The following is a 16,688-nucleotide window of genomic DNA, read 5'->3' on the forward strand; positions in this document are numbered from 1 at the left end:
AATTAGCCAGCATCCGTCGTACAAAAGTGCAATTAGGCGAGACAAATTAGTTCATTTATGTATGTACACAGTATCAATTTTAAATGTAATACCTAACACGAACTAGCACGTCATACCTTTTGTATTTTAATATGAACTGTAGATGAACTCGGTTTTATATAAAAGAATGAACTGAATCGAGAAATATATTAGTAAAAACTCAACAATGTTTAAAATTGTATGGGACAATAAGAAATTTGAATACATATAAAAACGAATGTTAAGATACAAGTAACTTTTATCTTGACCATTGAAAAAACAATTGCATTTTTGTCTTGCCTTAATATTGTTGCTGATCACTCACGAAAATGTTAGGCTGAATACTGAATGCAGCATGTACTTTACTTCACTTGCTGAATAAGCTGAACAGAGCAAGAGTTGTATGAGCGGGTTTTGTAAAAACAATAGTAAGTAGTAATGAGTAATTTGTTATAAAACGTGTAAGGAAAGTGTTAGAAAAAGGATTTTTTAGATATCAAATCAGAATACAAATGAAATAGATTGTAAAGAAACTTGCAAGTGTTGAAAAAATAAGTTTTCAAACCAGGATAATATCAAAATAGATTCTTATACAAATATTCGCTATGGAAGGTTCAATTAAATTTCTAATCATAGCTTTATTAATACCGATAATTTACGGGGAACTTTTTACAAAGAATGAAGAGGATGATATAATGGCATTCGTTGACAATGTTATGAATTGCCGCCACATACCGGGTATGAATCTTGCCATTGTGAAAGGAAACAAGACTTGGACTCGCGGATTTGGATTTGCTGATATGAAGTCTCAAAGGGAAGCAACAAACGATACTGTGTTTGCCATTGGTTCCTTAGGAAAGGCGTTCACCATGACATTACTTGGAATTTTTATTCAAAATACAAAGTAAGTTCTTACGTATCTATTTCATTGACTTTTTGGTGACAAAAAAAGATATTTGTAACACATAATTAACACTGGAATGTATACAAAGAAGAAAGTTAAAAAAACAACAAAAAACAAAAACATATCACACTTTGCATACGTTGTACTAAGAAATACATGTTTCTTCATATAAAACGATATGTGCAAAAATATCTCTACACTTTATTCTTATAAAAATAAATATTTCAATACACAAGATTGTTTTAAAAAGTTAGATAACTAACTGCTTAGTACGTTTAGTTGATATTGGTAAGCACATGATGTTTACACGAAGGTATAGGATTTTTTATTATCGTTATCGTAAGAACATCTGGTTTCATTTCTTTGCTATATCCAATTTGCTAATGTTTACATTACCCTTCTAGTTGTTAAGATGAAAAATATTTCCCATTTGTAATGTTTTTTTTTTCTTCTTGGTAATGAGAAGATTCTTTACAGAACACGTTTAAAGAAAATGAAATGATATTATACAAAGTGAATCATAAAAAATAATGGAACATCCTGCAGTTATAACTTTCCGTTTCATTTGTAACAAAATATGAAATAATGCACAACAACATATTTTCTGAACCTAATTCTGATTCTATTAATAACTGAGATGCGTTTCGGTGCCAGTATCTAGGCTGCCATTATCTATGTCGTAGATGTGTAAGTTATGTTTCATATACCCTAGAAAAAAAATATCCATATGTGTAACGCGTATAGCTCAAATACCATTCAAGTAAATCAGAATAAAAAAGGTAAAAAATAAGTAAAAAGTAATCAAGAGATAAAATAAGTTATAATAAAAAGTCTGGAAAACTCGAAAAAACAAAACAACAAACAAAAACAACAAAACAAACCAAGTCATCTCCTTGAATTGTATCTGGTTGGTGAATAATTTACTGACTGGGAACATACCTGTGTTTCTCTCACTATGATGTGCTAATATAACAAATTGTTCAAAACATTTTAGTTTTTAGATTTTTTTATTTGTTTTTTTCCTCAAATACTAGGACAATTATTCGGTGTAATGTAGGCTATTTTATCTGTACATCTGTTATTGTAATCATGCTAGGGTAAATTGTATAAACAAATTTCAGTTTGTAAATGCGATGAATTCAGGAAACATAAATTAGCATTTATGCTATTATTTTAGAAAAACGTGACACTTAATATAGAAAAAATATCAACTTCATAGTAAACCTATTTACTTGGAAATGAAAAGATTATTTTGTCTGTAGCATTAAGGAACCAGTTATTTTGTTCTGTTCTAGGGGGATTGTAATGTAATCGTCACGGAAACCACAGCTTTTCAATACATTTGCGTGTTAGACGTTAAAACTTTCATTATTTCTCACGAACAGACCCGTTAAAAACCGAGTCTGCGATTATCATATCATTTTCATTGCTTTTAAGGGATTTCCATTGTTCTAAATTTCTAATATTGTCTCAACGGCAGAGGTGCTTAGAGGCAGCCATAAAATCTACCTTTTTTCACATTAATATAAGTGTTGATATTTTTTTCCTCTCCATCGATATCTTTACTTTCAATACATGTACTTTTGTTGAGGATTGTATACTGATTGAGTTGGTACTAGGGGCATGAATTTTTGTTGTATTATATATTGCCCTGTGATATATATTTGGCACGCTGGATACCTGTTCATTTGGATGATTGTTCATCTTTTGATTTACATAACAAGTGTGTAGGTCTAAATGCTTATTAAGTAATACAAAATAGAGATAAACAAATTCTCTAAAGCACACAAAACAACAAAAATGAAAATGTTTCATGCTTGGTTTATTTGAGCCTGTTTTTGGGCGGTAGTGGCATATGCAAGCTACCGTCCACGAACCCTAGCACCGTAACACAGGCTTAAGCAGAATTTAAACATTTAAACATTAAAATGGTGAAATTCTGAATCTAGAAACATCCGAAAATGTGTTCATACTGTGGTTGTCATGGACAAGGCTATACAACTTATAAATTAAAAAAAAACAACAAACAAATAATTTCAGTTCTTTTCCCTTAATTTGATTTAATAAGGCAATAAAAGCAATATTTAAATAAGAAAACATTATTATGGGTTTTAGAAATTAATACTAATCAAATATATCTAGATATTGAGATAATGTATTTCAAAGTGTGATTACGGACTCGGTTTACAAGTGTTAATTCAATTATCAAGTTGCATTTAAGGATGTATAAACAGTTATGTTTACAGTAAGCCCAATGTCATACTCTAGCAAATAAACCTAAGTGGTATCTTGTATCTCTATTTTCTATGCTGACATTGTTTGTAAGAGTACTCCATAGTTCTGAGTTAGTATAAGGGATGGCATTATTTACACAGTTGAAAGGTAAGAAGCAGAACTCAAGTATGTAATTTTATCATAAAGAAGAAACTTTAAAGTACAAGTATTTCAAAGCGTTTCGTATTCATAAGGATTAATTACTTAACGCCTAACGCCTCGTGCTGTCGTGAATACTTTAAAGTTTAAACTTAAAGAAACGCACACTTGTATAATTATTTAAGAAATTTATATTTTGGTGGTTTTTAAGTAACTTGAGCATCTTTGATTATCCGACGTTCTGTAAATTAGATTGATAGCTTCACCACATGAAAATTTTCAAAGACCACAACAGGATTCAAACTCATAGCTGTGAGTTTCAAGTTTTTAATCTCAAAGAACTTAATTCATACACACAGTCAAGTAGAATCGCTGTGCAAAATATGACCAAAATCACTGTTTTATTACCAAAATTAATTCACTATATCTAAAATCAAATGCTCTTTCAATCTAACAAATGATCTTACACCGGCTGCTGTCACAGACCGCAATATCTAGCTCGAGGGTTACTGTTGACGGCGGTAACGAGACTCCGCCGAGTTTCCGCTAAACATTTACCCGAGAGCTATATTCAGCCGGCGTTTGATTCTTTTTCTTGCATATTACATATTATTCGGAAAGAACTTATGAATCAGTATTAGAGATGATTTACATGTATATATATTCTATTAAGCATATTTTCTTATAGTAGCGTATGAATTTACAACTTCATTTTTAAGGCAATATGACGTTACTATAAGAATGCAATTCATTTCATAAACGGCGCGCGGGAGTAAAGTCATTTACAGCACGCGACTAAAAGAACTTTACTAATCCGATTAACAGCATTTGTACACATTAGAACAATTCTAAAGTTTTCATGAATATTGGCACACATCTGGAGTCCTATTGCTTTAACATTATAAAGTGACATGATCATTTTCGCTGTCAAGTTGAGTTGAATAAGATATATATTTTTTAAAAGATTGGCTATAATAATGTCGATTGATCTTTAATTGATGATAAAAATATGTATGATACAAAGTAAAAACTATCTTAATTATAAAAAGACTGCTGCATTATTTTCAAGAATTGAACTTGCTGATACAATCTCAAAGATAGTACATATATTTCAGCCGGTCATATGGATTTGTAGACAAGTAATACAAACGAAGCGCGGGATAAAGACGCACGTGTAATGCGTTCAACGACTGCGAACAAAAGTAATTCAAGTTTATACTCATCATTGCGGTGTAACTCTTAATAACTTTTGTAACTTAATTATATCTTAATCGAGAAAAAGCCCATAAAGAACAAAATGCAACAGTTAGTATTTATGCGCATGCAGTCTACGATGGATATATATAAATATAAATAATATTATATTTTAGATTGGAGAAATCCAATTCAGGCTATGCATTTTTCTAAGCTTTCTTTTTTACAACTGTCTATCAATCTTGTAATATCAAGATATAAATTTCTAAAGTTAGGCAGCCATGAGTAAAGAGCCGGTTATGTCTCTTGTCATTAATGTATCTCTATACTGGTAAAGTCATTTCGGTTTTTAATAGTAGGCCACCTACAAAAAGATTACATATTGTTTCCTTCAGTTATAATAATTTGGACATATATGGAGGAAATGAATCTTATTTTCTATTACACTAACAATTTAAGAGAGACAGTTGGTTTTTAACGTATTTCTTGTCTAGTGTTTGTTATTTTTCCAATACAAACTTATGATGAACGAATACTGATGATCATTTTTCAACTATATGACAAACGCAGTATGGGATATTTTTGATATGTTGACATCTTCTGGCAAGGTACGTGGATTGTGAGAGTCGTTTGCTACGTGAAAATTACCTTCATTGTTCACTTTACAATATTTTACTTTTAAATACATTTTCAAAATGTTCTTGAAAATTAACAAGTGGTCATGCTGCTTTAATAAATGTATCTGATTCAGTACAGAAGTGGAAGGTTAGTTCATTAGTTAGGATATTAACAAATTAAGTGCAGATAAATCTTGTAAAATTTACACAAAATTTACGAATCATATCCATGCACATTTCTTTTCGTCTTCTTTCTTATTCGCAAAATAAATTATTCTAGAAACTGAATTATTGCTCTACTTTATGTGTAACTGTACTGCAACTGGAAAAAATAGCATGTTCGCAGTATATTGCATAAGATGATTTGTAATTCAAATTTCAATGTTATTACATCTGTTGAAAGTGTGAACAGAATAAAAAAGCCACACGTGGAAAGTCAGGTATCTTTTGAATAATTGATAATTATTTTATTATCTTATAAGTGATATTCATTCATCAATCATTCCTTACACCCCCTCAAATAGAGAATACTATATTGATTGATGTATTGATTGATAGCTTCTTTTGTTGCTCAAAATCTGTTTTTGTGCATTGTTACAGTGAAAGAAAACGAAGAAAAAAAAAAGAACAACAAAACCTCCACAAAAACAAGAACAAAGCAACAACAACCACAAAAACAAGAAAAAAACAACAAACAAACACCTCCTCCAAAAAATAGAATTAAAAAAAAAAAAAAAAACAAAAACAAAAAAACAACAACAACAAAAACATGTAACTCTTTGGCCGTAACGATGAACCATCCTTTGCTTATTTGCGTTTGGCGATTCGTACTGTTATAATGATTTAGTATTTTTCAATTTTTCATGGAAGTAGAAATACTACTTTGCTTACATTTTGCAATCTCTTTGAAATGTATGTTTACATTCAGTAGCAGTGCAACAAGTTCACTTATCTCACTAATCATCATACTGAAATGTCTCATATTCTATTACGCTGCGTAATATATATGACTATAAAAATACATGAAAGTTTACTTTCATTGTTCCAGAAACGGATTCGAGAGTGTGTCAATAAGCTTATAGCTTCCAAAACAATCGAACTAAAATAAATAGGTATAAACTAAACTAATACTGACATAACGAAATACCATTTTCAATCAAATATCATAACAAGAAAAATATGATGATATCTATAAAATTTTGTCGTATTCAGAATCATTAAGATTTTCATTTATCGTAAACTGTTGAAATCTACCATGATTGTAGTTTTGCTCCTCCAAAAAGTAAAATAGATAAAATTGATCAAATGGAAACATTAACATGTAGTCAAAATCACAAAACAGAAAGTTGCCACTGCGTTTGATTGTGCTTGTTCATGGTCGATAGTGATATTTATCCATGCCCAAAAGCATCTGCTTTATAATTGTTCAACATTCAAATATCTTTTTTTTTCTGTATAACAGCTATACGTGGAACACAAAGTTGAATGAAATCAAAGGCTTGAACCTTCAGTTTATTGATGAAAAGGTAACAAGGGAAGCAACTATTGCAGATCTCTTAGCTCACAGAACCGGGTTGTCTAGCGTAAATGACTACGGATTTATTGCTGGATACCCTGAGGGTACTGATAGAAAGTTTCTTAGCAAGTAAGATTTGAAAAGTGCCAAACATTATTTATTTGATATACACACGTGTATTATTACATTGAAAATTTGGTAAAATTAAACAATTTTGAGTTACGCCTCTTTATAGCTCTTGTAATAATGAAATAGCTGGTATCCGAAAGTGTTTACTATGTCATCTGAATCTTAAATCACTTAATTTAACACTGCCAAGCAAGAGATAATAATAAACGCCACTGGTACCAATGTTTCTTTATATCAATAATTATGATGTAATATAAAAACAGAGTATTTTGTTACATTCTATAATTTTTTACAGTATCTGATTTGTATTTTTAGGCGCACAAAGTACATCCCGAAAAGTACAGAGTTCCGGGAATCGTTCATTTACAATAATATGATGTATATGCTGATTGGTTACATAACAGAATTACTTGGAATTGAGTCCTGGGAGCACTTGATTACATCACGCGTTTTGGAACCACTTGGAATGACGTCATCCAAAGTGTTGTTATCATCAACGGATGTCCTAGAAGATAACGTTGCCAAGCCGTATATTATGCCAGGGGATCAGCTTAAAGACGGACATTACGATATATACAAGTATTTAAATAAGCATACAAATACAAATTTTATTGTATGATATGTAATATTCTCTTGTATAAAGTCATAATTATATTTTTATAACTTCGACACCTCGATGCGGGAGGATTATGAAAAATAAGTAACAGATGAGCGTGATTATTGTTTATCATCTCTCTTTAATCCAAATGCCGCACTCTTAGGTGATAATGAGGGTTTCGATATCATTATCGTGCTATTTAAGAAATGGTACACATCAATGAGAACCTTAAAGCTCCGCGCCCTGATATAGTGACCGATCCGTCAGCCCGCTGAAGTGCATACAATGTTCAAAACTGACTATAGTAGCAATATGTATTTTGTATCAGTTTTCATGATGATTTTATAATTATGAATAATTTTTTTATCTAATCTTAAGCATATAACATATTGGGAATGTGCCTCAAAATCGCGGCAAGGGGAAGTAATAATTGCTATGTGAAAAACATCTATGATTATAATGTTTCTTTTTATTTTCTTGACATTGAATTGTCTAATTGGTGTTGTAATAAAAAAGGATGACGCCATTAGAACCGGCTGGTGCAATAATGTCAAGTGCTAATGACATGGCACAATGGATGAGGTTTAACCTAAGAAATGGTACAACCGACGACGGTCATCAGTTGATTGCAAATCATCTTTTACAGGAGGCATTCCAGGTGATTTATTTTAAAATAAATTGATACAATTATTGGAGACACTATAAATACTGTTGTTACTATAGTTGCTGTATTGCGTATTTTCTTTTTACTTCTGTAATTTTCTCTTTTCTTTTCGTTTCTTTATATTTTTCAAAGTCTGTGTAATATTGATTGTTAAAAGAAGAGCGAAAGCTTTTAAACATTCACTATGTTATTCTATCAAAATATCTACTTAAATCTGACAAAACTTACAAACGGATAACTGTTGTTAATTTCTTTTACGATTATTTCTTGACCCTTTCTCTTTTACTAGGAACACAATAGTTTTCGTTACGATGGTGCTTTCGTAAGTCAAGCAAAACCTAAGTATCCAATAGATGATCTGACGAAAGCCTACGGGTACGGCTGGTTTATATCATCATACAGAGGTAAGTTGTTTGTTCGTCTTGCCTTGAAGTCGATTTTAAAAACATTTAAGCCATACATATCTCGACATTCAGTCCACCTAACCTGGATTGCTAACCAGTTATGTCTATTTTCTTCACACAGCTAATCTCACGTAATTTCTAAATAAGTGGTGAAAGACAAATATCTATAAGTTTCAATGTCCGAGATCAAACGACACGTAGAAAGTGCGCCTCGATCGAGGATCGAACCAGCAACAACTGGAATACAAATCCTTTGCTCTCCCTATTGAGGTTATAGTAGGCGAACAACAAAAGTAAATATTGATTAGAAAGATTTTTGTTTGGAAAAATTCGCAACAAAGAAAACTTGATATGTTTAAAGTAATAAAAGGTTTGCTTCATTAATGACTTAAAATTGCTTTAATTAATAACAGTTCAAGAATGCATCGATTCACCATCAATGTAACGCTGCCAGGAATTCACTAAAATGCATTTCACTATTATTTGTTTTTCATGTAAGAAACATAATTATATACCAAAACCTTTTTCTTTAGATTTTCGAAGGATCTGGCACAGTGGTGGACTGTTTTCATACATTTCTTTAATCTGGCTGTATCCGGATGAGCAGATTGGAGTGTTTGCTAATGTTAATGGTCCGGGAACAGTTGCAGCACCGGGCTATGCTTTAAGAACTATATTATCATATGCGTCGGACATTTTACTCGGACAGACGCCGTGGCTGGATTTTGAAACAGCATGCTCTTATCCTAGCCCCTGGGTCAACAACACTAAATATTCTGGTCCGGAGACGATTAACTTCACGAACGATAGAATTGATGACTTTATAGGGACATATGGTAACGTGCTCCTTCCGGATATAACTTTATCTGTAAAGGAACGTGGCCAAGATGATAGATACCTTTGGCTAGAAATGAATCGCATCAAAGGCGAGCTCCTTCCTACAGCTAAGGTGAACGACTTTCAGTTTAGAATGACTGAACCATGGGAATATGCTATTGAGAGAGTTTTAGGGGAAAACATCGTGCTTATGTACCAAGTGAATTTCACAAGATCTAACAATGGCTTTGTTGAAGCATTCACCATGTCATTAAGTGGCAAAGATATAATGTTGTATCGAAAGAATTTACGTTTTATGGACACAGACGATGTATCTTCATCTACTAGCAAACGTGGTTCTTTTCTTTTTGTTGTGCTCTTTCTTATATCGGCGTCTGTATTGAACTAAGTATAGGACCAATGGCATCATGTGTAGACATTTGCGAGTAAACCGGTTTTAGATAACTTTTTGTATCAAAGAAGGCTTGTTTCATATCTTACCTTTTCTACATATGCTTTTAGAGAATATAATAGTGGTATACAGGTACGGTAAATAGCCTGGGTTACCGAGGATAAAGTGCTCATTACTTTTCCACTAATTATGCTTTGTAAAGATTTCACCGAAAGACGGCGCCAAATTTTTACTTGAGCAATGCCATGAAACATTTCAAGTGTCTGAGTGTGTAAAAGAACCTAAACTTACTTTATCGTTTTATATAAATTTATCTCCTTTTTTATGTCGTAAATATCAGAGGGCCTACAAATTATGTACTTTTTGATGACGTAAGTAGTCCAATAAAGATGTCCTAGTGAGTGGACACTACCACATTTTCTATCAGATTGCTAAGTGGGGTATAACAGCAGAGAATTGATGAAATGCACATTATTAAAGCTGCAAACTGGACTTTTCCAGATCTAAGAAACAGTACGCAGTTTGTTTGTTTGTTTGTTTTGTTTTGTTTTACCGCGCACTAACACAATTTAGGTCAAATGGCACCGGAACAGGAAAGGTGAGTTTGACTTACCTCGGGTGTTACACACTTTAAGCAACGCCATGGATCAAAACCACCACACCTGCTGGAGCTAAGAGATGCATAGACTCCAATAATTCGAACGTATTTTGTCGCCTCTTACAATCACGCAGAGATAAACTGTGGCTGCAGTTCTGATGCCTCAACCATTATTGGTAACCCCTCAGTCTGAGGGGTAAAATAGTGCGCAGTACTTTGAAGATCATTAAAGAAATGTGCAAGAATTGAAGACCATTTAACATTTAATTGACCTGGTTAGTACAACTCTGCGATGAATTTCAACTGTCAGTCTAGATTATTCATTTTCTATTAAACTGAAAATCACGACCTCCTGATGGATGTAAAATGAATTTCGTTACATTTTAAGTTAAAATGATTAATACAAAATGTAAAATATTATATCAAAAAATTTAATTTATATCAATGCACGTGTTATAGAATTTGACAATCGGACATTAGATTTCGTATTTTATCTGAATGAAAAATGAGAAAAACATGATATGAGCGTATTTAATTATATTGCGCACTAGACGATAACAAATGCTTTCAAAATACTTAGCCTCGAACTCCTCTGAAATATTTTTTACTACGTGACCATATTGATATTCAGAGTGTGCTCATGAATTTTAACAAGGTACATTGAAAACATTCCGACAAACAATTAAATATTTAATGAATTTTCCATTTAATCTGTAGCTTTGAATACTTGTAGACACTTGTTTCTTCATGTGTATGAATTAAACACACATCAAATCGAAGTTTGTTATTTTGTAATTAATTTTAACGCAACTTTATTTTTTTAAATATTTACTTTGGATATCTTTCTTGTTATTTTGCGTTCACGTGAACGTAATTCGTCATATAAAACAGATGAAAAGACACTAATGTATGTAGCATACATACATTGAAATATACATACACGCGCACGTACGCGCGCATGTACACGCTCACACACATGCAATGATAATCTGAATATGGTATATCTATCGTTATCCCCATCTGCCGTCCCAATAAGTAAACCCAAGGCGAAATGAGCAAATCAGTCGGTATGCTCTGGAGTGCGGGTATAACTAATACCTGCACTCCAGTTAACGCACGGTGCATGTGTATGTATACGAATTAACTCATTGACACATTTTCCACAGAAAGGTCCCCAAAACTATATATGATACAGAAAAGTTGCTACAGAGACATGAATTGCCCGTCGGTGAAAAAATTAAATGTTAGACGTTTGGAAAAATACTTTCAAACAATCAATAATTTATTTTAGCATCTTGTTTGATCTGTTTTACATTAAAATGACATAATGCCCATCCAAAAAATCACAGGTTAAAGTAAAAATAATTTCAAATTTTTGTTAGAACCGTGTTCAGTTTTATACTTTATCAATTATCAATTATCTACGAGACCAAACTGAAAACGTTATAATTTCGTTCAAATGTATTATGTAGCATTTAATAAGTGATGTTAATTTATCAAAAGATGGGTGCATGCATTATAATCAATTTTATAATGTTCATGCCACAAAACAGTCTGCGCATCCGCGCAGTCTGATCAGGATCCATGCTGTTCGCTTACTAACCCTATTACAAGTAGAGAAACTGATAACGAACAGCATGGATCCTGATCAGACTGCGCGGGTGCGCAAACGCACTATGTTGGTTTTGTCTTGACGCGGCTCATTTTTAGTATCAATTGTTAGTCAATCTCCATTATGAAAGTCCATCTTTTAAATACAATTCTTATTCAGCTCAACTTTACAACTCTTTCTTTCGTTCGTTTCCACATAGCTGGTTATCATATTATGTAATAAAATACAATGTTGACATAAAATGACAAATGGAGTGAAAATGACAGGAGTTTAATCTCTTTTCATTTTTCCCTTTACTTCCATCTTCAATAGATTTTAATTGAGTTTTAAAATATCTAAGCCGCCAAGGGAGGTCTGATTCAATTACATACCTTTTTTCAAAGACGAACGTTAAGCCTAACATGTTAAATATTTAACGCAATTTTCTAATAAACTATTTGTTTATTCAATGTAAAGGACTTCACATGGGAATACGACAATAGTGGAAACTGAATATTATAAATGGCAGCCAGTGAGCAATTATCAGATAACGTTTTGAATTATACATGTTGTTTGACAATGACAATCATACGATTTAAATAATTTCAACCCAACTATGATCAGTATAAAAATGAATGCATGGGTAATTTCAGGTACATTTAAAAATGAGATCTTTTATATGAGATATTTTTAAAAAAAACTCTTCAGGTCATCATTCCGATAGGAAAGAAAATAAGAAAGAAAGAAAGAATGAAAAAAGAAAGAAAAGAAAGAAAGAAAGATAAGCTTAATAAAGACAACAATAAAAACACTAACAAAGAAAAACAACCAAAAAATAAAAACACTAAAAAAAAAAAAAAAAAAAAAAAAAAAAAAAAAAAAAAAAAAAAATAATTAAAGAAAGAAAAAAATAAAAAAATAAAATAATTAAAGAAAGAAAAAAATAAAAAAATAAATAGAAAATAAATAAATAAATAAACAAAGAAATGAATAAATAAATTAATAATGATGATAATGATTATGATAATGATAATAATAAAACAACAATAAATAAATAAAAGTCATGATGAATTCTTTGGATGTTGAGACATTCTATGTCTGTGAGAAATATAAACGAAGATTTATCTTTCACTCGCTTATGAAAATGTTAAAAGAGATTGATATATTTGGTTAGTTAACAATTAGTTGAGTCAACCTGGCATTAAAGTTTAGTCGGGTAAGCTATAAGTTGAGTAAATAGAGTGTTTGCTTTAATTGTGTCACGTTTTTGTATGATGACATTATTTTTTTATAAAAGAAATTGATCAGGTTGGCATTTAATTGAGTCGGATTATTTTTTGTTATATGGTTGGGTAAAATAAGCTAGGATTTTAAATTTCGTTTATTATCATTTATTATCTTTTAATTCAAAAGTTATTAGATTGACATATTGTACGGAGATCGTCGTAATGAGCGTTACATGTCATACCATTTTCAGGTCAAAAGGTCAATATATCTGGGTCTGTAAATGCATAATATTGTCAAATGCATTTTTGAATCAAAAGGTCAATGTGAAATTTAAGTAAAATGATCTTTTTTTTAAAGAAAATGTGCAATTTATTACTCAGGATCATTAAGAAATATATACAAAAATGTATATATTTGCAAAGCATTTATAAAATTTAGTCAGAACAAGTTGACTTTAGTAGAACTACAAACATTCCGTACAAAGATGGATTTCGTCCAAACATCAGCAAAGCCAACGACTATCGTTAGAAGTTCAACACAGCGATGAAGACAAATAGTTCAAAGTCAGCAACGAATAACGGCAATGTCTAAAAATGACCTTGACAAAGTAAACAGCTGAAATCGACTAAATGAAAAATGATATCGACAAAAACTACAGCAGACATTGACAAAATCAAAAACTGATATAAATTATGTCACCAACAAATATCGACAAAGTAAACGAAAGACATCATCGAAGTTACAATAAGACATTGACAACGTCAAAAAACGATAAACAGACATCGATAAAATCAAAAACAGACATCGACAAAATCAACAACAGACATCGACAAAGTCAACAACAGACATCGACAAAGTCAACAACAGACATCGACAAAGTCAACAATAGACATCGACAAAGTCAACAACAGACATCGACAAAGTCAACAATAGACATCGACAAAGTCAACAACAGACATCGACAAAGTCAACAACAGACATCGACAAAGTCAACAACAGACATCGACAAAGTCAACAACAGACATCGACAAAGTCAACAACAGACATCGACGAAGTCATCAACAGACATCGACAAAGTCAACAATGGACATCGACAAAATCAACAATGGACATCGACGAAGTCATCAACAGACATCGACAAAGTCAACAATAGACATCGACAAAGTCAACAACAGACATCGACGAAGTCATCAACAGACATCGACAAAGTCAACAACAGACATTGACAATGTCAACAATAGACATCGACGGAGTCATCAACAGATATCGACAATGTCAAAAACGGACATCGACAAAGTTTTTATCATAACAGTCTCTAAGCAGCAAATTATACATTTTGGAGAGTGCAAAGTTAAACAAATTTTACTTCTGATTATTCAGTTGCTTATGTGATGATTAATGTAGCGACAAACGCATGTTTTATTTAACAACTTTACTATGATGACGATGAAATCATATTGAATTGCTGAAGCAATGTTAACACAAACAATTAATCAATATTTATGCTTTGTTTGGTCGGTATTATTTACCATACCAGTTATCAATCCTTTATAAAATATTTAACAAATTTTAACATTCAACGAGCAAATTAGATTAATAGAACAGAATATTTTTTCATAAACAGTTAATAAAATTTCAATCCAGACTTAGGCTTAATTTTTTAAAATGTTAAATTGTATGGTTGTCAAGATCTGTCTTTATAAACATTTAATGTTCTAAATGTTGACTTTGTCTACAAAATGTACACTTTTTCTGAATATATTAATACAAATCAATTTACTAAAACAAGAACTCACTTCGTATTTAAGTGTAAATTTCAATAAAATGTGGGTCAGTGGCCAAAATGGACACATTCCTCATTGTTTAAAAAGGGGTAAAAAAGGATGAGATTATAATATTTTAAGCTTTGAAATCTTTTATGTTGACCTTTTACAAGAAACATCTTGGAAATAATATTATATTATTATAACTGAACTATGAATAATAATAGATTCATGCTAGGATTAAATCAAGAAAACAAAAATTGTCCGATTAGCAGCGCGCAACCTGATCGTATAGTATAGGCCACAAACTAAAGCACAGTTAAAATTGGGCATAATTCTGAAAAAAAACTTCTTGGCAGCATTATCTGTCCTTGATCACATACAAGTGTTACAAGTTCAAAGTAACTATATGCAATGATTGTTTAATCAAATAACAAAAGAAATTCAATATAATATGGAGAACCAAGTCACTCCAAAATATAGTAAAACTTTAATAAATATAACGTTACGACAATCGTGCCTTGTAATGAATGCATCACATGTTGGTAATTATTAAGACTAAGTAAAAAGAGTAAAAAAGTTTGAAATCATGCGCTTTGGTAGTTTCTGAGACAATGGACCTTAACATTTGACAGGTCACATTGACACCTTTGAATTTATGACCTTAAAGTTGTTGTGATATGTAGGTCTCACCAAGATGAATCAAGATATAAAACTCATTGTTATAGCTGCTACATGTATATTAATGTCCATAAACATTAATTTTACCAAAAAGGTTAACCAAACTCGATGCCGACTTCTGGGTAATGACAATACGTCCGCTGTTTTCGTTTTCTTCGAAAAACGGAGCTAAAATACACAAAAATACAAGAGATAAAGATATATGTAATTCACTCAAAATAAGGAGAACCATTTTAGATAAGTATAATTTATGGAAACATATATAAAAAAACATAGATTATTTTTATTATTTCAACTTAAGTAATACGTATAACTAAGGTATATTGTGCTTATATTTTTAACTAATTAAGATTTAAGCTCATTGCATTCAATATTAAATACTTCATGTCTGCTTCCTCTGAAGATCAACAACTGAAAATCAACAACAACGACGACAACAACAACAACAACAACAAAAATCGATCCGTGAGATTCAGAGAGGTGCTGATTTATGTAATTAAGTGTTATAATGTTTATTTCTAAATATGCACAACAGTATACAGTTATTTCATATGTGATTTGGAAATAGTCAAACTATTGACCCTAAGTGGAGGCGATAGTGTTTTGAACTATTGCCCAAGGCCGTAGGGCCAGGACAACAGTTCTAAACACTATCCCCGACAGCGAGGGACAACTGTTTGCCTGGTCCCAAATCATAACTGTTTTAACACATTACAATAACTGTTTTAACAGTTCTTGCAAAAGAAAATAAGGAACAAGAAAGTAGTTTTGCAATTATGTTAACGCTTAAAGAAGGAATTCTCTATGACGTCACAAGCAGCGAGGGAAACAGTCAAAACCATTGACCGGTCAACAGTTCTTGAACGTGGACGTTTTTAAAATTTCAGAAAACAGTAAAAATACCAAATTACATTTATATAAGGTATCAGGTAATCACATTAAATAATCAGATATACGTGCAATCACATACATGTATGTACAAATCAATAGTCTATTATTCGATAAACGACCGTCTACTTCAATTGCATTGTAAAGCGATGAAGAAAAGTCATTTTCAGTCTGTAAGTAATCGTTTGTCCATGGCATGTAAAGAAAATGACGTCTGTTAAAAATCCGACTACTTTTAGTGTGTTTTTTTTATTCATGTGGCCGAAAAAATGTAACTATCAAACAGAATCTCGGC

The 16,688-nt window shown here is 31.6% G+C and overlaps 1 protein-coding gene across 1 annotated transcript; it reads left to right on the top strand.

Annotated features, from left to right (window-relative positions):
- The first annotated feature begins 397 nt into the window (after positions 1–397).
- Positions 398–11,022, top strand: LOC132754037 (uncharacterized). The gene is made up of 6 exons (XM_060744622.1): positions 398–922; positions 6,569–6,751; positions 7,067–7,330; positions 7,866–8,007; positions 8,303–8,417; positions 8,951–11,022. The coding sequence occupies exons 1-6, from the start codon at positions 624–626 to the stop codon at positions 9,640–9,642; spliced, it is 1,695 nt and encodes a 564-aa protein (XP_060600605.1). The 5' UTR covers positions 398–623; the 3' UTR covers positions 9,643–11,022.
- The last annotated feature ends 5,666 nt before the right edge of the window (positions 11,023–16,688 follow it).

The sequence above is a fragment of the Ruditapes philippinarum genome, unplaced genomic scaffold (genome assembly GCF_026571515.1).
Source record: "Ruditapes philippinarum isolate M1 unplaced genomic scaffold, ASM2657151v2 ctg7921_1_1_1_1, whole genome shotgun sequence".
Lineage (NCBI taxonomy): Eukaryota > Metazoa > Mollusca > Bivalvia > Venerida > Veneridae > Ruditapes > Ruditapes philippinarum.

Bases quoted from the DNA above. Each gene is read 5' to 3' on its own strand.
- LOC132754037 (XM_060744622.1), top strand. From the start codon at position 624: ATGGAAGGTTCAATTAAATTTCTAATCATAGCTTTATTAATACCGATA. The intron at 923-6,568 runs GTAAGTTCTTAC...TCTGTATAACAG, and splicing joins ATTTTTATTCAAAATACAAA to CTATACGTGGAACACAAAGT. The intron at 8,008-8,302 runs GTGATTTATTTT...CTCTTTTACTAG, and splicing joins TTTTACAGGAGGCATTCCAG to GAACACAATAGTTTTCGTTA.